Source organism: Amia ocellicauda, chromosome 14, assembly GCF_036373705.1.
Source record: "Amia ocellicauda isolate fAmiCal2 chromosome 14, fAmiCal2.hap1, whole genome shotgun sequence".
NCBI lineage: Eukaryota > Metazoa > Chordata > Actinopteri > Amiiformes > Amiidae > Amia > Amia ocellicauda.
The window spans coordinates 29278833-29304922 of NC_089863.1; the positions used below are offsets into that span (position 1 = coordinate 29278833).

General features: G+C 45.9%; 1 protein-coding gene across 1 annotated transcript in view; it reads left to right on the forward strand.

The window, feature by feature from the left end:
• The window catches only part of LOC136767372 (zinc finger protein 664-like), a 262707-nt gene extending 237415 nt beyond the window's left edge, over positions 1 to 25292 (forward strand). The window contains exon 2 of the mRNA XM_066721138.1: positions 24953 to 25292. Coding sequence (XP_066577235.1) covers positions 24953 to 25292 — 340 coding nt within the window. The remainder of the gene's footprint in view (positions 1 to 24952) is intronic.
• The last annotated feature ends 798 nt before the right edge of the window (positions 25293 to 26090 follow it).

Below are 26090 nucleotides of genomic sequence, written 5' to 3' on the forward strand. Positions count from 1 at the left end.
TCTTTCGATATATGAAAGCCAAGCTGTGCTCTTACTGTCTGACTTCATACATGCTCTCAGTTTATATCCTGACTGCTATTAGTTGGGTTGCCTCGTATCTCACGGACAGACAATTTCGAGTCTCAATTGGAGACAATGAATCGTCATTGTCTCCAATACTGGGACCCATACTTGCTCCCAGTTTATATGCTGACTGGACATTTTATTAGCACTTTTTAGCACTGAATAATGTTCTGATATAATGACTCGTATAGGAATCACATTAACTTTGTGAGTTTTCAGAGCTGATGTTCTCAGTGCTTTTCTCCTGTGTCGTCTCTCCCCCAGGAGCTGTAGAGGCCAGCGCTCTCCCTGACTCTGGAGAAAGGGCTCCCAATGAGATACTGTTTTATTGGGAAAGTATTTTACATTTCAATAATATAAACAATCAAAACAAATTTAAATACTTATGATTTAAAATTTGTTAAAATCAATATTCTAAAATCACTTACAAATTTTAAAATCTTAGTGATTCACGTAAACAAAATACTGAACTCCAAATAAACAAGTGTACAAAACAATAAAACAAACTAGTGATTAAAGCAAAAACTGCAAACCAACAAAAAAGGTCAAATACATTGAAATGAACTGAAAATGCACCGGACAAATCAAAAAACAAAAAAAAAGATAAAAAAAACAAAACAAAAAATGAGAAGTAGCACTGGGAGCAGGAGTGGGGCTCACATCACTCTCCACCCCATCTCTCTCAAATTGCCCCAAACCGGTGCCATTCGTTTGTGCTCGATTTGTGTCGGTTTGTGCCGTTAAAAGAAACCCTGTAACTATGATTATTTCTTAAATATAACAGAAAAACTTTTTTTAAGAACAGTGACGTCATTCTCCACCCCATGTCATCCGAATCGCTCCAAACAGGTGTCATTCGTTTGTGCTCGATTTGTGCCGGTATGTGCTGTTAAAAGAAACAATCTAAGTAATTCCCTTTACATAGAAATAACAAAATTATCTCCCGGATCTGTGACGTCAGTCATGCATTTACCCCATCTCATCCAATGCACTCATTTTCTGACTTGTTCATTTGTGCTCTCGGTGCAGGTTTCTTACCGTCGCTGTCATTTTTTTTTTTTTTTTAATATTGAATATATATATATTTTTTTAATATTGAATATTAACTTTAGGCCTCAAATCCAAATCACATATGCCCTGTATCTGTGCTCGTGTAGGACTTGTTTGAATTCACCTCGTGTATTTTGGTACTTAATATAATGTTGTTTGTGTCCTGGTCCATCGCTGAACCAAGTATTACATCTCGTTTATTACCATCATGTTTTAGGAGTTTATTCAAAGTAAAAAGTAGACTAACTTTACCTCAGTGAATATATCGTTAAGGCCACTGCGTTATAATAACCGTTTGCTCGAATAGTTAGTGTGTGACTTGATACAAGTGCAGCTTATGTTCAAAATGGTTATTGCATTATGCAAGGACGATGATGGAATGATTGGATAGGATAAACAGTTTCATAAAAATGGAGATAGTTGAAGCTTTTTATCTTCAAATTTGGCTCATCTCTGCTTGCAGTTCTCAGAGAAAGCTGCATAAACAGTGAAGCAAGTACAGGTGAGGTGTGTGTTTTATTATGTTTCAAATATTTTACAGTGGAGACCGCTTATAGCGATCATGGTTATATTGATCAACCGCTTATATGAATCAAAAAGCTTGGGACGGAATCGTTCCTATACAAATGCTATTTAAATAATTTGCTTATAGTGATCAAGTAGTCCGCTTATAGTGTTCATTTGGGTCTTTTCATACATTTCAACATATGGAGAAAAATAAATAAAACGACGAACGTGATCGTTATAAGGGGTCTCCACGGTACTAAAAAAGTCGAAACATAGATTAGTCTTAATTTGATAGCCAGACAAATCTCATGCAAGTTAGTAAAAAGTTAACTTGGTTTTGGACAAAACCATGATCCAGGCATCAATTGACAAGTTTGTGAATTGACTTTTCCAGGTGGCCAAGAGCCGACATACAATACAGACATACAGCCGGCATTGATAGTCTACAGTTTATTTATTGTGAAACCACTGGCAAGCTGTGTCTTAGCCTAGCCTATTTGCACTACCGACGTATTTTGAAAGTATATCAAATTCAGGTAATAGCGAAGCTTTCAGTTTCATTACTTTATATTAATGTAATAAATATATAAATGTTAATTAAATGGTAATCTGCATGAGAAATAAATAAAAAAATAAGAAATCGGTTATAACGATCATCCGCTTATAGTAATCAATTTGACCCGGACTGAAGTGTAAAGCAATTGCTCGGTAACCTGTGTCACCCTTGGGACTTTATTATTTATTTATTATTAATTGTTTTTCATTATTTCGTTTTGAGAACTTTATTTTGGTTTGGACTACTTATTTACTTCACTATTATTTTCTTTTTTATTTGATTGCACGTATTCACGTTTTTAAAACCACTCGGTCTCGCTTTTATTGTATTTTCTATTTTTATTTTGAGCGCTCTTTTATAATTTATTTTGTTTCTCACGCGGCAACTCAGCCAAGGGCACAGTGAGACGGACGGTAATAGAGATTTCAGGTAGTCCCCTGTGTTCCTTGCGGTAGGAGCTGTTAAACCTTTTGAACTTCTTATATTTTTATGGATCTTCTACACGAGAGCAGCAGAACTTGAGGGGGAGCAGAGCAGCAATGGTCTTGGAGGCGCACAGTCGGGAGATGAGATAAGGAAACCTGTCCCGAGTACCCAGCCACGGAAGTGGAGGCTGGTGCTCCGCCGGCTGTGCTGTTGCAATTATTTAGGAGCTCCTCTTACTCGACTGGCTGTTTCTATTTTTCTCTGTTCTCCTTCTGTTTTTTTTTTTTGAGGTATTGCGGATGAAGGCGGGATTTTTATCAAGAGGCTCGCCTACCGCTCGAGTGGAAGACTCGAGTGGGAGCTCTGGTGGACGAGTTCAGTATCTTAAATTCTTTTTAACCTTTGTATGAAACGTGGTAAGTAATTTCATTAAATTATTGAAACCCATCCCTTTGTACTGTTTTAGTTCCGGGCCAAAAGTAATAGTTTGATTAAATAACGCCAACCATATGAAACCAACCTATGCTGGTTTTCTACTTAGCTGGTTTAACCTGGTTTCCCAGTTTTAAGGCTTTGACCTAGCTGAGGAGGTGGCTCGGGTCAAACTGAGTCTCTCCGCCCTCTATCGGGAGGAGCAAGAGAAGATCAAGGTCCTTTCCAGGGTCTGCATCATGGAGGACGATGAGAAATGCAGCCGCTTCTTCTTCAAGAAAACGAAGGAGAGGCGGCCTGCAATGTCCTCCATGATCGACTCCACGGGGCAAGAGGTGGAGGGCAGAGAGGCTGTTGAGACAGTGGTGCGGGATTTCTACAGGGAGTTGTATGATCAGAAGGTGGTGGATCAAAATCTGATCCATCACTTTCTGTCCCTGTTGGAGTCCCGCAATGAGGGGGACTAGGAGGAGGAGGATCCAGAGATCACCACCACCGAACTCTCCCAGGTGATAAAGAGTCTTAACTCTGGAAGGACACCGGGTCCCAATGGGATCCCTGCTGAGTTCTATAAGATCTTTTGGGAGGTGCTAAAAGAAGATCTGGCCCAGGTCTTGGGGTCGATGTACAGAGAGGGTAGATTGGCCCCTTCTATGAAGAAGAGTATCCTCTCCCTTCTTCACAAGAAGGGAGACCAAAAAGATCTGAGGAACTGGTGGCCGGTCAGCCTCCTGTGCACCGACTACAAGATACTGGCCAAAGCACTGACACTCCGGCTGCAGCGGCCACTCCCTCAAGTCGTGGGTCCCGACCAGGTCTGTGGTGCCCGGGGGAGATCGGCAGGCCGACAACGCCATGCTGCTCAGGGATGTCGTGGCCTACTCGAACGAGAGAGGGCTTCCCCTGGTCCTAATCAGCTTGGACCAGGAGAAAGCCTTCGACAGAGTGGGCCACGAATACCTGCAGCTCGTCATGGAGAGGATGGGTCTCGCTCTTGGCCTGAGGAAATGGGTTAAGATCATTTACAGCGGTCTAAGCAGCAGGGTCCTTGTGAACCGCCACCTGACCGAACCATTTCCGGTCAGGTCGGGGGTCCGGCAGGGTTGTCCCCTGTCGGCCCTGCTGTACGTCCTCTGTCTGGAGACGTTCATGCAGGCGATCCGCCAGGACGTCCGGGTGACAGGTTTCCATCTCCCGGGTTCCGGCGGAGAGCAACTGAAGGCCCTGGCCTACATGGACGACGTGGCCGTGGTTTGCACGGACGCTCCGTTCGTGGCCAGGGTCGAGGAACTGCTGGACGGCTTCTGCAGGGCGACGGGGGCCGCTGTCAACAAGGCCAAGAGCGAGGTCTACCTCTCCAGGGCATGGCCTGTCGGCCAGGGCCCGCCGACCGTGTTCCCTGTGAAGCCGTTTATCAAGGTTCTGGGGATCACGATCGACGGGACCAACACGGGTACCCGGAGCTGGGAGGAGGCCATATCTAAGGTCCAAAAGAAGATCCACGGCTGGAGCACAAGGACCTTGACGATGGCTGGTAAGGTGCTGGTCGTAAAGGCCATCCTCTTCCCGATACTCCTCTATGTAGGAATGATCTTCCCCCCAGACAAGGTCATCACAAAATTAGTGACCCGAATTATATTTCGGTTTGTCTGGGGGAGCAAAATGGAGAGGCTGAAAAGAGTGCAGATGGTGAAGGGTACCCTAGATGGAGGCAGGGGGGTCCCGGACGTTGTGCGGCTGATAAAAGCGCAGGGGCTGGCCTATGTGGTCAAGAACATCCAGGCTGCGGGCAAGAAAGTGAGTTTTATGAACCGCTTTTATTTTGCCAGCAGCCTGAGACCATTCGGCCTCTGCGCCATGGATAACACCAGGCCGCACTCGTGGGATCCCCCGCCGTTCTATGGGGCGCTCCGAGCCTTTGCGCTCGAAGTAGGCCTCCATAAAGTCGTGCTGGCCTCCTGGGATTATAAGACCATCTGTAGCCAGATGAGATCTACCCAGGAGACCAGCCGGATAGAAGATTTCCCTCCCGAAACCTGCCGGTTTATCTGGGCTAACGCTACGCACGTTTGCCTCACGAACACGCAGAAAGATGTCTCCTGGATGGCTGTGAGTCGGTGTCTCCCCACCCGAGTGTTCATGCACAGAAGGGGCATAGCCCCTTATGACACCTGCCCCTATAAGGGTTGCCTGGGGAAGGAGACGGAGGCTCACATCTTTAGAGAGTGCCCCTCCACCTACAAGGTCTGGCTCCTGTTTTCTCCGTTCCTCCACAGGTTTGCCGTTCCTGCACGGGCGACCGCCCAGCAGATCTTGTACGGTCCTGCCAGGGGATTAACATCTTCTACCCTGAGGTGCTGGTGGCGTGTCGTCTGCGCAGTGAAGCAGGCCCTGTGGGAGGGACGGAATATCTGTCTATTCAATAAGCAGGAGCTGGACCCGATTGTCATCGCGCGGAGGGGCATGGTGCTCGTGAGGGACTACGTCAATCTGGAGGTCCATCAGAGGGGCAAGGAGGAAGCCTATAAGAACTGGCACATACAAGATCTGGGGGAGCTCAGGATCCCATGATGGGACCCACCTCCGGGGACGGTCAGTTCCCCTGCTGGAGCCCGAGTCCAAGATCTTTTAACCATTTTATGAATGATTGCTTTTAAAATGATTTTTAAGAATGAATTTTTAACTGTTTTTAAAGATTTAGTTGTTTTTAAAACACAAATTGTTTAGGGTTTTTTTGGTTTAGTTTAGTTTTATTTTTTTGTCAAATACATTGTCCGTTTTGGATTTAATTTTGAATGCATTGGACCTTTTTTGTTTGTTTTTTATTTTTACCTTTTTAATTGTTTTTTTATTTTGTCCAGTGCATTTTCAGTTATTTTCAATGTGTTTGACTTTAATGTTGGTAGCGGTTCTTGCTTTAATCACGCTTGTTTTGTTGTTTTGTGCACTTGTTTATTTGAAGTTAATTATTTTGTTTTTCGTTAAATCACAAAGATTTTAAAAATTTTAAGTGATTTTAAGAATTGATCTTAAAATGTTTTTAATCATTAAAAGTATTAAAAATTTGAATTGTTTTTATTTGAGAAATGTAAAATACTATAAACAATAAAACAGTAGTGGGAGAGCCGCAGGTCCTCAGGAGAGGAGAGTTAGCGCTAGTGTCTTCTGTCAAGAAGACCTCAGGGCCGCAATGGCGGAGTCACTGGTGCTAGGAGAGGAGGCCTGCGGCAGCAGACAGCCGGAAAGGGAGAGACCACCCCCTCCCCACCATTAGTTAAAAAGACATCTAGTGGGGTGTACCCAGTCCTCTCCTCAGTTACACACAAGGCCTATGCTCTGCCACTTGCTCGTCGGGCCTCAGCTGCAAGAGAACCAGGGAGAACCTCCAGCACCACGGGCACTGAGCCCAGTGGAGTTTTGCCAGCCTTACCAGGTGGCGGGAGCCGAGCCCCCCCCATCGTCTTCCTAGAGGATCAAGCGGTGAGGCAAATGGTTAAAATGATGGGTGCGAGCGCTAAGCTAGGTGAGGGAGAAGAGAGAAGTGGGGAAGAGGAGGGTTTCTTTACATGATTGTTACGGAGCGGGTAATTGCCCTCACTGCCATTATGGCTTTAGTTATTATATCTATAAATGTGAGGAGCACTGCTTAGGTGAAAAAGAGGGCCGATGTTTTAAACTCTCTGGCTGGTATGAAAGCAGACATTATCTGTTTGCAGGAGTGTGGCATGCCCCCACCAGCCAGAGAGAGAGAGTCCTCTTTCTCCCTCAGCTACGCCCGCTCCTGATCGGCACCTTGCCAGTTATCATTTCAGGTGATTTCAACTGTGCTCTGAGGGATGTAGACCGGAGTAAGCCCCGCAACGATAGATCCAGCAGGGACCTCGCTGTGTTCGTGGAGGACTTTGAACTCTGCGACGCAGGTCGGGACCTGGTCCCCTTGTTCACCTGGGTGAGTTCTTCTGGCTCCTCCTTCTCCAGGATAGATCTCGTCCTCCTCAGTAAGCCACTGGAGAGGACCGCCATGTCTTCGGAGGCGGTCTTCTTTTCAGACCACAGGCTCCTGACGACAGAGGTGCTCATCCCGAGCACACGGGAGTCGGGGCCTGGGGTCTGGAAGCTCAACACCTCCCTGCTCGATGACCCTCGTGTTATTAAGACCTTTAGCAGACGCCTCGAGGAGTGGAGGACCCTGAAGGACCTTTTTGATTCTCCCATAGAGTGGTGGGAGATGGTGAAGAAAAGGACCAAGGGCTACTTCATTCAGCTGTGGAAACGGAAAGCTCGCGAGAGGCGGGTGAGATATTCCCATCTAAACGCCCGCCTCCAGCGCCTGAGTCTTTTACAGCTCAGAGGCTTCGACCTAGCTGAGGAGGTGGCCCGGGTCAAACTGAGTCTCGCCGCCCTCTATCGGGAGGAGCAAGAAAAGATCAAGGTCCTTTCCAGGGTCCGCATCATGGAGGACGATGAGAAGTGCAGCCGCTTCTTCTTCAAGAAAACGAAGGAGAGGCGACCTGCAATGTCCTCCATGATCGACTCCTCGGGGCAGGAGGTGGAGGGCAGAGAGGCAGTTGAGACAGTGGTGCGGGACTTCTACAGGGAGTTGTACGATCAGAAGGTGGTGGATCAAAATCTGATCCATCACTTTCTGTCCCTGTTGGAGTCCCGCAACGAGGGGGACGAGGAGGCGGAGGAGGATCCAGAGATCACCACCACTGAACTCTCCCAGGTGATAAATAGTCTTAACTCTGGAAGGACACCGGGTCCCGATGGGATCCCTGCTGAATTCTATAAGATCTTTCAGGAGGTGCTTAAGGTCTTGGGGTCGATGTGCAGAGAGAGTAGACTGGCCCCTTCTATGAAGAGGAGTATCCTCTCTCTTCTTCATAAGAAGGGAGATCCAAAGGATCTGAGGAACTGGCGGCCGGTCAGGCTCCTGTGCACTGACTACAAGATACTGGCCAAAGCACTGACGCTCCGGCTGCAGCGGCCACTCCCTCAAGTTGTGGGTCCCGACCAGGTCTGCGGTGCCCGGGGGAGATCGGCAGCCGACAACACCATGCTGCTCAGGGATGTCGTGGCCTTCTCGAACGAGAGAGGGCTTCCCCTGGTCCTAATCAGTCTGGACCAGGAGAAAGCCTTCGACAGAGTGGGCCACGAATACCTGCAGCTCGTCATGGAGAGGATGGGTCTCGCTCTTGGTCTGAGGAAGTGGGTGAAGATCATTTACAGCGGTCTAAGTAGCAGGGTCCTCGTGAACCGCCACCTGACCGAACCATTTGCGTCCTCTGTTTGGAGCTGTTCATGCAGGCGATCCGCCGGGACGTCCGGGTGACAGGTTTCCATCTCCCGGGTTCCGGCGGAGAGCAACTGAAAGCCCTGGCCTATATGGACGACATGGCCGTGATCTGCACGGACGCACCGTCCATGGCCAGGGTTGAGGAACTGCTGGACGGCTTCTGCAGGGCGACGGGGGCCGCTGTCAATAAGGCCAAGAGCGAGGTCTACCTCTCCAGGGCATGGCCTGTCGGCCGGGGCCCGCCGACTGTGTTCCCTTTGAAGCCGTCCATCAAGGTTCTGGGGATCACGATCGACGGGACCAACACGGGCACCCGGAGCTGGGAGGAGGCCTTATCCAAGGTCCAAAGGAAGATCCATGGCTGGAGCACAAGGACCTGGACGATGGCTGGTAAGGTGCTGGTCGTAAAGGCCATCCTCTTCCCGATACTTCTCTATGTAGGAATGATCTTCCCCCCAGGTCATCGCAAAACTAGTGACCAGAATTATATTTCGGTTTGTCTGGGGGAGCAAAATGGAGAGGCTGAAAGAGTGCAGATGGTGAAGGGTACCCTGGATGGAGGCAGGGGGGTCCCGGACATTGTGCGGCTTATAAAGGTGCAGGGGCTGGCATATGTGGTCAAGAACATCCAGACGATTCGGCCTCTGTGCCATGGATAACACCAGGCCGCACTCGTGGGATCCCCCGCTGTTCTACAGGGCGCTCTGAGCCTTTGTGCTCGAAGTAGGTCCCCATAAAGTCGTGCTGGCCTCCTGGGATTATAAGACCATCTGTAGCCAGATAAGATCTACCCAGGAGACCAGCCGGATAGAAGATTTCCCTCCCGAAACCTGCCGGTTTATCTGGGCTAACGCTACGCACGTTTGCCTCACAAACACGCAGAAAGATGTCTCTTGGATGGCTGTGAGTCGGTGTCTCCCCACCCGAGTGTTCATGCACAGAAGGGGCTTAGCCCCTTATGACATCTGCCCCTACAAGGGTTGCCTGGGGAAGGAGACGGAGGCTCATATCTTTAGGGCTTGCCCCTCCGCCTGCAGGGTCTGGCTCCTGTTTTCTCTGTTCCTCCACAGGTTTACCGTTCCTGTGCGGGCAACCGCCCAGCAGATCCTTTATGGTCCAGCCAGGGGACTTACATCCACAACCCTGAGGTGCTGGTGGCGTGTCGTCTGCGCAGTGAAACAGGCCCTGTGGGAGGGACGGAACATCTGTTTATTCAATAAGCAGGAGCTGAACCCAATCGTCATCGCGCGGAGGGGCATGGTACTAGTCAGGGACTACGTCAATCTGGAGGTCCATCAGAGGGGCAAGGAGGAAGCCTTCAAGAACTGGCAAATACAAGATCTGGGGGAGCTCAGGATCCCGTGATGGGACCCACCTCCGGGGACGGCCATTTCCCCCTGCTGGAGCCCGAGTCCAACATCTTTTAACCACTTTTAATTAAAATTAAAATTTTAATTGTTTTTAAATAATTAGTTGATTTTAAATGCACCTGTTTTGTTTTGGTATTTGGTTGGTTTTGTTCTGTTTTTTCTTTTGTCAAATACATTGGCTGTTTGGTTTTTAATTTTAAATGCATCAGATTGTTTTGTTTTTGTTTTTTATTTTATGGTTTTATTTGTTTTATGATTTATCTGATGCATTTTCAGTTAATTTAAATGTATTTGACCATATTGTTTATTTGTTTTATTTGGCAGTATTGCCCTTAATCACAAGTTTATTTGATTTATCGCACATGTTTATTTGAGTTTATGTATTTTGTTTAAGTTAATCACGATGATTTTAGGAATTGATTAAAAAAAAAATTAATCATAAGTATTACAATTTTGAATGTTTTTATTTATTTAAATGTAAAATACTTTACCTAATAAAACAGTATTAATCATAAGATGCCTCAAAGCATCCGAGTGATGCTGCAAAAATGGTGTTGTGGTCAGACCATACCAAGCATTACGGTTGGTGCAGACTAGTGTTGCCATGATACCAGAATTTTGAGTTTGATGTCGATACCAGGTTTAGTATCACAATACTCGATGCCAAAACGATACCACACACTCACAAAATAAACAGCACATAAAAAGGCACAGAATTAACATTGGGCTCCACCAATGGGGTCCGTGGGATTCTGCAGATCTGTGCAGGACCTCTCTAATGCTTGCGCTTGCTTGCGCATTTTCCTCTATGTTTAATACTATGCAAGTCTGAAAAAGCTCATTCTAGCGACCGATTTGTTCTAATAATTTAATTGTAAACAATAAATGGTTATTTTGTCTGTATTTTGATTACAGTAATCATGTAAATACACATAAGCACAGTTGTGATTATACAGTGCATCCAGAAAGTATTCACAGCACTTCACTTTTTCCACATTGTTATGTTACAGCCTTATTCCAAAATGGATTACATTCATTATTTTCCTCAAAATTCTATAAACAATACCCCATAATGACAACATGAAAGAAGTTTGTTTGAAATCTATGCAAATGTATAAAAATTTTAAACAAAAAAAAAGCACATGTACATAAGTATTCACAGCCTTTGCTCAATACTTTGTTGAAGCACCTTTGGCACCAATTACAGCTTCAAGTCTTTTTGAGTATGATGCTACAAGCTTGGCACACCTATTTTTGGTCAGTTTCTCCCATTCTTCTTTGCAGGACCTCTCAAGCTCCATCAGGTTGGATGATGAGCGTCGGAGCATCATTTTCAGATCTCTCCAGAGATGTTCAATCAGGTTCAAGTCTGGGCTCTGGCTGGGCCACTCAAGGACATTCACAGAGTTGTCCTGTAGCCTCTCCTTTGTAATCTTGGCTGTGTGCTTAGGGTCGTTGTCCTGTTGGAAGATGAACTGTCGCCCCAGTCTGAGGTCCGGAGCGCTCTGGAGCAGGTTTTCATCAAGGATTCCTCTGTACATTGCTGCAATCATCTTTCCCTCGATCCTGAATAGTCTCCCAGTTCCTGCCACTGAAAAACATCCACACAGAATGATGCTGCTGGTATTGGCCAGGTGATGAGCGGTGCCTGGTTTCCTCCAGACATGACGCTTGCCATTCAAGCCAAAGAGTTCAATCTTTGTTTCTCATGGTCTGAGAGTCCTTCAGGTGCCTTTTGGCAAACTCCAGGCGGGCTGTCATGTGCCTTTTACTGAAGAGTGGCTTCCGTCTGGCCACTCTACCATACAGGCCTGATTGGTGGACTGCTGCAGAGATGGTTGTTCTTCTGGAAGGTTCTCCTCTGTCCACAGAGACACGCTGGAGCTCTGTCAGAGTGACCATCGGGTTCTTGGTCACCTCCCTGACTAAGGACCTTCCTTCTTCTAGGAAGAGTCCTGGTGGTTCCAAACTTCTTCCATTTACGGATGATGGAGGCCACTGTGCTCATTGGAACCTTCAATGCTGCAGACATTTTTCTGTACCCTTCCCCAGATTTGTCTTGGAGGCCTATAGACAATTCCTTGGATTTCATGGCTTGGTTTGTGCTCTGACATGCACTGTTAACTGTGGGACCTTATATAGACAGATGTGTGCCATTCCAAATCATGTCCAATCAACTGAATTTACCACAGGTGGACTCCAATCAAGTTGTAGAAACAGTGGAAACAGAATGCACCTGAGCTCAATTTTGAGTGTCATGTCAAAGGCTGTGAATACTTATGTACATTTTTTTTTTTTTTTTTTTTTTTTTAATAAATTTGCAAAGATTTCAAACAAACTTCTTTCACGTTGTCATTATGGGGTATTGTTTGTAGAATTTTGAGGAAAATAATGAATTTAATCCATTTTGGAATAAGGCTGTAACATAACAAAATGTGGAAAAAGTGAAGCGCTGTGAATACTTTCCAGATGCACTGTATTCTCTCCCTTGGTTGCACTTGTTGTTCCATGGGTGTGTTTATTGCCATGTGGGTCTTAAAGAAAGGGAAAAAATCTCTTTAATAATGCTACTGACATGAAAACATTTTCATCTGTATATTTTACAATGATCATTAAAAGACATATAAGCACAGTTATTCTTGTAGATACATTGTACAATGAATGTCTGCAATATTAATAATAAAATATAAAATAAAAAAGTGCCTAAAACAACTCTGATTCAGAGAAATTACTTGATTCTCCAATCTTTTCGACTTGAGACACATTTGAAAGAAGTACTGAAGGTAACAAAAGATCTAGTATTGAACCATTTTCTTTTTTTTGTATCAGAAAAGTATCAAAGTTTTCTATCCCAGAGTCCAGATCATTAATAAAGATTAGAAAAACCACAGACCCTAATACTGATCCCTGTGTAACTACCTCACTCCAGTTAGAAGCAACTCATCTTTTTGACACCCTCTGTTTCCTATACATCAACCAGTTCATAATCCATCTACTTACATTACCCTGAATGCCTACAGATTCCAATTTGAGGATCAATCTTTGGTGTGGAACCTTGTCAAAAGCTTTCTGAAAATCTATGCTTTCATGAGATGTATAACTGCAGTTGCATGTTCAAAGAACTCTAATAGATTAGTAAGACATGATCTGCCTCGTCTAAACAGATGTTGACTATCTCCAAGAAAATGGTTTTAAGATGCTCCTCGATTTTCTGTGTAATGTTTTATTCCAAAATTGTACAGATAATGTAGGTGAGACTGATTGGTCTGTAATTTCCTGGCTCGGTTTTGTCCCCTTTCTTGTGGCATTTGCAGGGTCAGACAGGTAGGAGGTGGTGAATATTGTTTAGGTGACAGAGTTAAGACAAAAGACCAAATAAATGCTTTAGTAATAAAGGAAAGTGTAACTTTGTAAAAAGCTTCAGCTGCAATTATATTGACCTAATTGCTCTTATAGTTTAAACAATACACTATGCACACCATTCAGTTTTTAAGAACTTTATTAGAAACATAGACATGGACAGTAACTGGTATCAGAAAATCCAGTGGGGAGAATACAACAAAAAATGAGCAATACTATTGAACATGTATGTAGAGCAGTACATTAAAGTACACTTACATTTAAAATAACTTAGGGTACCCTATAGATGTAGTTAAAAGCATTAAATACCAACCATTTGTAACAATCATAATATGTTTTCTGCGTTGTGGTCTTACCAGATAATATGATGTTTCATACGAAACGATGAGCAATAACCTTTTCTTATCTACTGCACAAGTAAAAGTTGCAGCATGCCTGGCCAGGTAACCTCAAACAAGCATACACACATATAAGAATATGTGAATAACTTAAATGGCTCATCCAATAACACATATTTGATTATTATTGTCAATCCCTTAATTACGGTATAGGGACATTTTTCTTTTAAGAATAGAGTCAGCAGTCACTGGGACGCAATCTAAGGTCACGTCAGCCTTCCACAAAATATATATATATATATATATATATCTGTCTCTTTGTGTATAGAAAGGGGGGGTATGTGTGGATCAAATTTGATCATCTCTGTCTACTCCTTGTTCTCTCCTGAATCCTGAAAAAAGTGGATCTTCAGCGGCTAACTTTGTTAAAGAAGACTCTGTGGTAAAGGATGACCTGACTGAGCACTGGGAATCCATTCAGCATTGGATTTACAATTAAATGATTACCCCAACAGGATCTCTAATCCGGTCAGACTGTGCAGTGGGTGAGATCAAGCCTATTTTCCTACATTTTTGTGTGTAGATTTTTTATTGGGAAGATGACTGCATAACCGTGCGAATCACCGAACTGTCCTGTTTGCTTCATAAGCTGTGTTTCCATTTATTACCTTATTCAATGGAGTCTGTTAGCACCGATCTACTCTGGACTTTATATGTGTTTGATGATCATCCTCCACCTTCACCATACTTTTAATTTATTTATTAATCTTTCGATGCGCTCTGATCACTAAGCATTCCTATTGTGTGTTGATATTTCGGTATCGACAGTATTTGTCTATGTCAGTGTCTGTCTGTTCACGCCTACATTTACCGTCATTACGAAGACACATAAATAAATACAAGAAATGTTCTGAATGTCTCTGACTCCCTTATATTTTCTGACAATTTTTCGATTGTGAAAATTGTTACAACATGACGGCCCTGCCAAGAACTGTTGCATTTTCACTAGCTAGGATGAAGAAAATATGATATACATGACTAATTTTATTCAGTTACCTCTGTCGATAAGACATCTATGTTTATAGTTCAACATTAGCCTTTGTTACTGAATACAAATTAAAGTCATTTCTAGATCTGTCCCTAATTAACATAGATTTTTGTTGGACGTTGTTTTCTTCAGGATAAAATTTAGGAACTGTAAAAATACCTTGATAATATATTGTATGAAATACAAAATGTTGGATTAAAACATCAAATTAATCTCTTGTGGCCCCCCTACATAACGCTCACACACAAGCACATTCACTATATTACTAAAATCACAATATTTACTCTTACTTTTGGAACTTGAAAACACTTGAAAATAGATACTTTTTTACTTTTACTCAAATACTGTTTGAATGGGAGACTTTTTACTTTTTCTGGAGTATGTTTTTGATAGAGTATTTTTACTTTTACTCAATGTAACTTCTGACTACTTTTCGCCACACTGCTTGTAGGCCAGGTTAGTGGCAGTGACAGTTAGTATTCTCATCAGGCTAAAACAACTCAAATCCTGACACAGCCGTAGCAGTGTCTGTTTGCAGAGTGAAGATAAAGTGACACTGACAGTGTTCAATGGCAGTGAAGTGTGCCGATTGTGTGAACCTCACTGACTGTATCTTCTTTTTTCAGCTCACTGAAGAAAAAGAACATGGGAAGCGAAACCCCAGGCTGGGCCAGGTAATGCCCAACTTTAAGAGCTTCACAACTCTAATTTAAAAGATTGCCTTTCTGGGATTGTATCCCAGCTTCTCAATGTCCTTCAGTCCCCACTCTGAATCGACGAGATCAGTCAGCAGACGACAATAGGATTGAACTAGAAACTTGTTAAAACCCACATAAACCTATGTTTTTATTTACTTTTCTTATTACTAAGCTGTTTGTGCTTCAATTAAATTACTTAATTTCAAGAGTGTAAGAAATAAAAGTGTATGAAACTGGGTAAAATCCACCCTGGTAATATGCCACAGTTTGGGACAAGTCAATTCTCCCTCAGTGCTCTTGAGTGTTGTGCTGATTCACAGAGAGTGGTCACAGTTTGCTGAGGGCAGGGGGTCTGTGATATCAATAGCATAACAAAAGCTTAATAAGGAGATGGTCTGCCTACCAGTCTTGCATCAATAGCATATCAAAAGCTATTGATAAAGATGAGTGCGGAGACTATTATGTTGTCGGGAGGGGTGAGTTAATGCCCTCTGAGAGATGGACAGGTGAGGGGAACAAGAGTTCTTAACCTGGAATGTGGGAGAGCGGGTTTGGGCTCCATTGTCACTTTGTGTACTAACGGACAGCTGCCATTGGATACTCTGGTAGAGGGGAGGGTCACTGTTGAAGGTGGAGCTGGACAGGGGTTCAACACATAAAAGCTGACTTGTTCATCAAGTCTTGGTATCAGGTTTGCCTTTGCTATACCCAGTGTCTCAGTGTACTGTACTGTACCCTCCAATAGTGAGAGAAACCTTTGTCCAGCAGGGGGCTTTGAGCTGTATTTGACAGTCTTTCTTTTTTCCTTGCAGGGAGCTGATCCATCAGGCCAGACCAGACGAGACGGGGAGGTGCCGGTTGACAGAGCTGCAGAGTCCTGGGTCCTTGGAGCGGTCCGGAGGCCGAGGCGAGTGGAGATTGGCACGGACCGGGAGCGACAGGGGACCTAGCCAGAGGAGTCGGCGGACTCCTCACGGAGTGGGTCCCATCCAGAAGCCCGGCCGACCATCTACCCGGAGCCCGGCCTGACCAGGACTGCTCCCTGCTGACGTCACCAGCCAGGATCCAGGAGAGGCCTCGGATTCCAGGGACCGACCAGGCCGATCGGCAACGTCCCTGAGGGAGGCCTCCTGCAGCCAGGGCCCGGACTTCTCCCCGCAAGGCCCGCTCCCTGCAAGAGCCCCGGAGGTGGAAGCTGCTCCCCAGCCAGGTGGACTTGCCCCGACCTCCGGATTGAGAGCCTCCCGACCCTTCTCCCAGGTAGGAAAGCGCAGCATGGCCCAGCGAACCGCCGGTGTGAGGCGCCATAATGCGGTGCGCTTCTGCCGTGAGGCTGGAGCCGAGACCGCGGCCCTCACCCGGCTGGAGTTCAGCAGGTCCGTGCTGCAGAGGGGCCTGGGCTTTGCCCCTTCTGAGCTGAACTGTGTGGTTAAACTGCCTGGACCTAGGGATGTGTTTGAGGTGAGCTTTAAGAACCCTCAAGTGCTGGAGAGTTTTTGGAATTTGTTTAGGGGAAAAAAAGACAGTATGCCCCTGAGTGACTTTGTGGTCGACGCCCTGACAGATAGAGAGATTAAAATAGTAACTATTCAGTTCTATAATGAAGCAGTGGCAGAGTACGACGTAGAAGTATGGCTGAGGAGACACTGCGAGATCCTGTCTGAAAGCAGGAGAGTTAATGATGAGGATGGGGTCTGGACCGGTGCTCGGCGGTGGCAGGTGCGCCTGCAGGTGGAAGTGGCCGCCATCGGCGGAGTACGCCATCTGCCAAGCACCGTGGTATTAGGAGCAAATAGGGGGCTTGTCTTCTACCATGGCATGCCCAAATTATGTAGGAACTGCGGGGCCCTGGGTCATTTAGCCGCAGCCTGTACTGTTGTCAAGTGCAAGGTCTGCGGCGGAGAACATCAGACCAGGGCCTGCAGGCAGGAGAGGGCCTGCAACCTGTGCGGTGGGGGAGGGCATCTCTTCAGGAATTGTCCCTCCTCCTATGCAAATAGGGCGCGGACCCTCGGGGGTGGTGGAGAGAGAGAAAATCAAGTGGAGGCTCCTCCAAAGGTGATACCCCAAGATGGGGGTAGAGAGGAAACAATCCTCAGGAGCCTCATAGGCTCCCTCTCTGACTCTGGGTCAGAAGTGGAGGCAGAGGGGGAGTGGACAGTGGTAGCGGGGAAGAGGAGGAGGGCAGAGAAGAGGAGCATGGGTAGGGGGGGTATGATGAAAAAAAGGATCCATTCTGCAGATTCTCCCCCCCCTGCCGGCTCCTCCCCCGCTGCAGAGACCTCTCCCTCTAATTTCTACACGCCCCACTCTGACTCCGGAGAGGAGAGCAGTGGGCCTTCTCCACTGCCCCGAGTGGGCAGCCTGGTGGATGAGAGGCCCCCTAGAAATAACATTCCTCCTGCCCCACAACTGAGACTCTCCCAGGGGAGGGGTCAGGTATGCCCTCCCGGCAGTAGTGGGAGAGCCGCAGGTCCTCAGGAGACGAGAGTCGGCGCCAGTGTCCTTTCCCAGAAAGACATCAGGGACGTGATGGTAAGGTCACTGGCGCTGGGGGAGGAGGCCTGCGGCGGCAGACAGCCGGGAAGGGAGAGACCACCCCCTCCCCCACCATTAGTTAAAAGAACAACTAGCGGGGTCTACACAGTTTTCTCCCCAGTTGTACATAAAGCCTCTGCCCTGCCATTTGTTCGTCGGGCCTCGGCCACAAAGGAACCAGGGAGAACCTCCAGCACCACGGGCCCTGAGCCCAGTGGAGTTTCGCCAGCCTTACCGGGTGGCGGGAGCCGAGCCCCCCCCATAGTCTTCCTAGAGGATCAAGCGGTGAGGCAAATGATTGAAATGATGGGTGCTAGCGCTAAGCTAGGTGAGGGAGAAGAGAGGAGTGGGGAAGAGAAAGGTTTCTTTACATGATTGTTACGGAGCGGGTAATTGCCCTCACAGCCATTATGGCATTAACTATTATCTCAATAAATGTGAGGAGCATTGCTGAGGTGAAAAAGAGGACCGATGTTTTAAACTCTCTGGCTGGAATGAAGGCGGATATTATTTGTTTGCAGGAGTGCGGCATCCCGTTCCAAAAAGAATATAAAGATCTCCGGGACACTTGGACCCTAGGAGAATCCTTCTGGTTGGGGTCCAATGTGTCCCGAGCGGACGGGATTGCCGTACTCCTGAAAAACCCCTTCATAACAGTTAAAACATTTAAGGTTATAGAGGCGGGCAGACTGGCCAGCCTCGATTTTAAATACAAGGGGGCTGTATTGAGGCTGGTCAATGTCTATGCCCCCACCAGCCAGAGAGAGAGAGTCCTCTTTCTCCCTCAGCTACGCCCGCTCCTGATCGGCACCTTGCCAGTTATCATTTCAGGTGATTTCAACTGTGCTCTGAGGGATGTAGACCGGAGTAAGCCCCGCAACGATAGATCCAGCAGGGACCTCGCTGCGTTCGTGGAGGACTTTGAACTCTGCGACGCAGGTCGGGACCTGGTCCCCTTGTTCACCTGGGTGAGTTCTTCTGGCTCCTCCTTCTCCAGGATAGATCTCGTCCTCCTCAGTAAGCCACTGGAGAGGACCGCCATGTCTTCGGAGGCGGTCTTCTTTTCAGACCACAGCCTCCTGACGACAGAGGTGCTCATTCCGAGCACACGGGAGTCGGGGCCTGGGGTCTGGAAGCTCAACACCTCTCTGCTCGATGACCCTCGTGTTATTAAGACCTTTAGCAGACGCCTCGAGGAGTGGAGGACCCTGAAGGACCTTTTTGATTCTCCCATAGAGTGGTGGGAGATGGTGAAGAAAAGAACCAAGGGCTACTTCATTCAGCTGGGGAAACGGAAAGCTCGTGAGAGGCGGGCGAGATATTCCCATCTAAACGCCCGCCTCCAGCGCCTGAGTCTTTTACAGCTCAGAGGCTTCGACCTCGCTGATTAGGTTGCCCGGGTCAAACTGAGTCTCTCCGCCCTCTATCGGGAGGAGCAAGAGAAGATCAAGGTCCTTTCCAGGGTCCGCATCATGGAGGACGATGAGAAATGCAGCCGCTTCTTCTTCAAGAAAACGAAGGAGAGGCGGCCTGCAATGTCCTCCATGATCGACTCCTCGGGGCAAGAGGTGGAGGGCAGAGAGGCTGTTGAGACAGTGGTGCGGGATTTCTACAGGGAGTTGTACGATCAGAAGGTGGTGGATCAAAATCTGATCCATCACTTTCTGTCCCTGTTGGAGTCCCGCAATGAGGGGGACGAGGAGGAGGAGGATCCAGAGATCACCACCACTGAACTCTCCCAGGTGATAAATAGTCTTAACTCTGGAAGGACACCGGGTCCCTACGGGATCCCTGCTGAGTTCTATAAGATCTTTTGGGAGGTGCTTAAGGAAGATCTGGGCCAGGTCTTGGGGTCGATGTACAGAGAGGGCAGATTGGCCCCTTCTATGAAGAAGAGTATCCTCTCCCTTCTTCACAAGAAGGGAGACCAAAAAGATCTGAGGAACTGGCGGCCAGTCAGCCTCCTGTGCACCGACTACAAGATACTGGCCAAAGCACTGACGCTCCGGCTGCAGCGGCCACTCCCTCAAGTCGTGGGTCCCGACCAGGTCTGTGGTGCCCGGGGGAGATCGGCGGCCGACAACGCCATGCTGCTCAGGGATGTCGTGGCCTACTCGAACGAGAGAGGGCTTCCCCTGGTCCTAATCAGCTTGGACCAGGAGAAAGCCTTCGACAGAGTGGGCCACGAATACCTGCAGCTCGTCATGGAGAGGATGGGTCTCGCTCTTGGTCTGAGGAAGTGGGTGAAGATCATCTACAGCGGCCTAAGCAGCAGGGTCCTTGTGAACCGCCACCTGACCGAACCATTTCCGGTCAGGTCGGGGGTCCGGCAGGGTTGTCCCCTGTCGGCCCTGCTGTACGTCCTCTGCTTGGAGCCGTTCATGCAGGCGATCCGCCGGGACGTCCGGGTGACAGGTTTCCATCTCCCGGGTTCCGGCGGAGAGCAACTGAAGGCCCTGGCCTATATGGACGACGTGGCCGTGGTTTGCACGGACGCTCCGTCCGTGGCCAGGGTCGAGGAACTGCTGGACGGCTTCTGCAGGGCGACGGGGGCCGCTGTGAATAAGGCCAAGAGCGAGGTCTACATCTCCAGGGCATGGCCTGTCGGCCGGGGCCCGCCGACCGTGTTCCCTGTGAAGCCGTCTATCAAGGTTCTGGGGATCACGATCGACGGGACCAACACGGGCACCCGGAGCTGGGAGGAGGCCATAGCGAAGGTCCAAAGGAAGATCCACGGCTGGAGCACAAGGACCTTGACGATGGCTGGTAAGGTGCTGGTCGTAAAGGCTATCCTCTTCCCGATACTCCTCTACGTAGGAATGATCTTCCCCCCAGACAAGGTCATCGCAAAATTAGTGACCCGAATTATATTCCGGTTTGTCTGGGGGAGCAAAATGGAGAGGCTGAAAAGAGTGCAGATGGTGAAGGGTACCCTGGATGGAGGCAGGGGGGTCCCGGACGTTGTGCGGCTGATAAAGGCGCAGGGGCTGGCCTATGTGGTCAAGAACATCCAGGCTGCTGGCAAGAAAGTGAGTTTCATGAACCGCTTTTATTTTGCCAGCAGCCTGAGACCATTCGGCCTCTGCGCCATGGATAACACCAGGCCGCACTCGTGGGATCCCCCGCCTTTCTACAGGGCGCTCCGAGCCTTTGCGCTCGAAGTAGGCCTCCATAAAGTCGTGCTGGCCTCCTGGGATTACAAGACCATCTGTAGTCAGATGAGATCTACCCAGGAGACCAGCCGGATAGAAGATTTCCCTCCCGAAACCTGCCGGTTTATCTGGGCTAACGCTACGCACGTTTGCCTCACGAATACGCAGAAAGATGTCTCCTGGATGGCTGTGAGTCGGTGTCTCCCCACCCGAGTGTTCATGCACAGAAGGGGCATAGCTCCTTATGACACCTGCCCCTATAAGGGTTGCCTGGGGAAGGAGACGGAGGCTCACATCTTTAGTGAGTGCCCCTCCGCCCACAGGGTCTGGCTCCTGTTTTCTCCGTTCCTCCACAGGTTTGCCGTTCCTGCGCGGGCAACCGCCCAGCAGATCCTGTATGGTCCGGCAAGGGGAATATCATCATCTACCCTGAGGTGCTGGTGGCGTGTCGTCTGCGCAGTGAAGCAGGCACTGTGGGAGGGACGGAATATCTGTCTGTTCAACAAGCAGGAGCTGGACCCGATCGTCATCGCGCGGAGGGGCATGGTGTTCGTAAGAGACTATGTCAATCTGGAGGTCCATCAAAGGGGCAAGGAGGAAGCCTATAAGAACTGGCACATACAAGATCTGGGGGAGCTCAGGATCCCATGATGGGACCCACCTCCGGGGACGGTTAGTTCCCCCTGCTGGAGCCCGAGTCCAAGATCTTTTAAAGATTTTATGGATGATTGTTTTTTAAAAAAAAAAGATTTTAAAAATGAATCTTAATTGTTTTTATAGATTTAGTTGCTTTTAAACCACATTGTTTAGGGTTCTTGGTATAGTTTTGTTATATTCTTTTGTCAAATACATTGACCGTTTTGGGTTTAAGTTTAAATGCATTGGACCTTTTTAGTTTGTTTTTTATTTTTTCCTTTTTAATTGTTTCTTTATTTTGTTCAATGCATTTTCAGTTATTTTCAATGTATTTGACCTTTTTGTTGGTGAGCAGTTTTTGCTTTTATCACGTTTGTTTTGTTGTTTTGGGCACGTTTATTTTGAAGTTAATTGTTTTGTTCCTTGTTAAAATCACAAAGATTTTAAAATTTTTAAGTGATTTTAAGGATTGATATTTTAAAGATTTTAATCATAAGCATTAAAAAAATTGAATTGTTTTATTTATGTATAATGAAAAATACTAAATTCAATAAAATAGTACTGTACTGTACTCTATACTGTACTTTTTTCGTTGGTTTGTTTGTTTTATTGTTTTGTGCACTTGTTTATTTGAAGTTCAGTATTTTGTTTACGTTAATCACTAAGATTTAAAAAAATTTAAGTGATTTTACGAATTGATTTTTAAAAAATTTAATCACAAGTATTAAAATTTGTTTTGATTGTTTTTTATTGTAATGTAAAATACTCTAACTAATAAAACAGTACTGTACTCTATATTCTGGACACTGTCATGAATCACATTGAACCTGAATTGTCTCAGTTCCAGTCACGTCTACAGGAGGTTCCACTTTCTTACATAATTGGGGAGCCAGTGGTGGACAAAAAGGACGGACGTTGGAAATGGGGATCCTGAAGTCACTGTCCAACAAAACTTGAACGTCATTCTCGTTGCGGTTAATCAAAAAGGACACTGCGTTCCAGCAATACACTTCTTTTTGATGAACCAGGAAAACACGAAGCATCTCTGTAAGTATAAGTTTACATTGTTTGCACCTTAAACACTACAGGGAAGGAATTAAAGGAAGCACCCGAACTGAGCCTCGACTGCACTAAGGTTTCTCCTGCAGTGCTAAGGGAAGAATCAGGGACAGAAAAACTAAAGCCTGTGTGTGTGTGTGTGTGTGTGTGTGTGTTTATATTTAGCACGGTAAAAACAAACAAATTGGTTGCAATTGTGATATGGGGAGTAAATAATATAGAGAAGTGTATTCAAGACTGATGCATCACAATCCTCCTGTAGGTACACAGTACATAGTGTTACCTGTTTTTCGATAAACATGTAATCCACCATGATCAAGGTTAAACAGGAGGCGTGTTTGTATGTGAATTGGGCTTGTTTAAAAGTACCAGCATGGAATCCCACAATTTATCCTGACGAACCAAGGATGGTGTGGGCCATTGATTATGCAGCAATCACTGCAAAGCAGGATCCTCTGGATCATTTGTTAGGGGAATTACATCCCATGAAGTGGCTCAAGGCAATATGTAAGGAAAGGAATAATAAATGTAAAAACCTGAAGATCAGACATGAAATTGTCTTGCAGGCCTTACTGCAGAGACAAACAGAGTTCAAATGCCAGTTGGCAGATTCAGAAAGAGAGTGCAGAGAGCACAGGGAAGTAATTGAATGTTTGATATAAAAGAATGTAGATATGGAGAGTGAACTTGTAGCAGGAAGTGCCAAATGGCATGCTATTGCAGAAAATACTAATTATGAGCACAAAATGTATTAAGACAGGATCTGGAAGCTAGTATTTCTGATAACAGGGGTCTAGGAAAGACATGGTGCATATGAGATGCTTTGGGACAAAAGTGTAATGGATCCACAGCTTTTAGAGAAAGATGCTGTAAGTGAGAGCTCCTTGAAAACTAAATTGGAAAACCTCAAGAGCTGTGTGGTGGCTCTGGGCTTCCAATTGCCAGTGGATAGTGATGAGGACAGTGAGCAGGAAGTGCAGGGGTGTATTGTCAGGGACATACAGACCAAAACAGAAAGGAGAGTGTGAACAGATCGATAAAGCCTGCTCCATTCAGAATAAGAGGCATAAGAGATGTCCTGGTAGGGTTGACGTTCAAACTTTAACCTGTATTCCCAAGAATGATTGTAAAATAGGGAGCCCTGAACAGGTAACATTTGGCCTTCTTAATGTCAGATCAATACATAACAAAACCAAAAACCAAAAAAACAAAACATTTAAACATTTATAACAAAAAAATTATAAATGATTTCTGAAATTCTCATGAACTAGATTTGTTCAAGCTCACTGAAACCTGGTTAAAATTTGGTGAACACTGGTGAATTGTACAATTGTACAATTGTATTAATAAACCTAGAGTTAGTGGTCGGGGGGAGGTGTGGTGGTATTGCATAGGAACAACTTGAAGTGTAGCTCTGGTTCTGTTGAATGTATGTCATTTGAGATGCTCACTTTCTCTGTGTGGTTATTTTACCATAGTTTACATACCCCCTAAACCTCAACCTGTCTTTCTTACTGATTTATCAGATTTTCTGTCTATGGTAATTCTGAAACATGACAAAATATTGATTCTTGGTGATTTTATGTTGATAATTTGTCGGATTCACTAGCAGCTGCCTTTTTCAATGTTATAGAGTCTTTTAACCTTGTGCAGCATTTTTTTGCAGACTCACTGTCTTCGCCACACATTATGTTTGGTCTTGTCTCTTGGTCTTAATCTTGAGAATTTGGCCAAAACTGAGCTTTGTGTGTCTGATCATTTGTGTATGACTTTAGATATTCATTTTCCTATCCCAGTGGTTACAAGAAGTCTATCTGTAGATTTCGCATTACTATCAGCTTAACTGCAGAGAAATTCTCTGTAGCATTGTCAGCTATGTGTTCAGTGCCTCTGGAGTCAAGGCAAACTGAGGAGCTAATTCATAATTTGAACAGTATATGTTCATCAGTCCTTGATACAATCTATAAGGAAAGGGTGTGCCCTGGATAAATAATAACTAACGTACCGAAGACTGAACGGAAATGGAAGGCATCAAAATTACATGTTCACTATATTATTATAAAATATCTTATGTTTAACTATAATAAGGCAGTTAGAGATTAGCTAAGTATGTTTCTGATCTGGTTTCTGAAAATAGTCCAAGAGTCGTTTTCAATACTTTTAAACATATTGTTAATCCACCTAGTCATAGTTTGGACTCCTCCCCAGAGCTCTGTGGTAAGTTTTTCTTTTTCTTTATCAACAGCATTGTTAAGATCAGGTCTCAGATTTCTCCCCCTTTAAAAGGTGTTAATATTACTCAAGCTCTGTATAGTTAAGCTGCTTTGAGCCCATTGCAGCTGAGTGTCTATTGATATAGTGGCCCATATGAAATCTGTCCTCTGGATGTTATCCCTACAAGATTATTGAAAGAGGTTATGGGATCATGCATCTAATCTCAACACACACCAGCGCATTCATACAGGAGAGAGACCGTACTGCTGTGCCCAGTGTGGGAAGAGCTTCTCTGATGCATCTAGTCTGATAAGACACCAGCGCATTCACACAGGAGAGAGACCGTACTCTTGTGCCCAGTGTGGGAAGGGCTTCACTAACGCATCGAAGCTCAAGACACACCAGCGTGTTCACACAGGAGAGAGACCGTACTGCTGTGACCAGTGTGGGAAGAGATTCTCTCATCCATCACATCTCAACAGACATCAGCGTGTTCAGCACAGGAGAGAGACCATACTGTTGTGCCCAGTGTGGGCAGGGCTTCTCTAAGGCATCTAAACTCAATACACTCCAGTGCATTCACACAAGAGGGACTATATTGCTGTTCCCAGTGTGGGAAAAGCATCTCTGTTGCATTTAGCTTCATGAGTCACCAGCACATTCACACAGTAGAGAGATTGGACTGCTGTGTCCAGTGTGGGAAGGGCTTCTCTCGGGCAGAACACCTCAACAGACACTAGCATGTTCACACGGGCGAGAGACCATATTCCTGTGCCCAGTTTGGGAAGTTCTTCTCTAATGCATAAAATATCAAGACACACTAGCGCATTCACACAGGAGAGAGACCGTACTGCTGTGCCAGTGTGGGAAGGGCTTCTCTGATATATCTAGCCTCACGAGTCACCAGCACTGTGCCCAGTGTGGGAAGTTCTTCTCTAATTCCTCAAACCTCAACAGACACCAACACATTCACATGGTAGAGAGACCTTTCTGCTGTGTCCAGTGTGGGAATAATTTTACTGAAACATGAGTCTCACAGTCTTGGGTGGGCATTATTGTTATTGTAATTTTTGTTATTTTTAAACATTATCCATTGTTTCTTACATAGTTTGTCAATCACTAACATGCATTGTCTTCTAGAGACATAACAATAATAATAATACCATATTTGCTGATTGTACTGCATGGCATAATCTTGCATTTGAAAAGATTATTAAAAAATAAATAAGGAAAAAATTACCCCTATTGTAAGATTATTGAAGGAATTGCTTATTATTATTACTTTGTTCTGTAGGTTTATGTAACTTTCTATTGGTGCATTTATTCCTTCTCCAAGGGTCCAGCCCA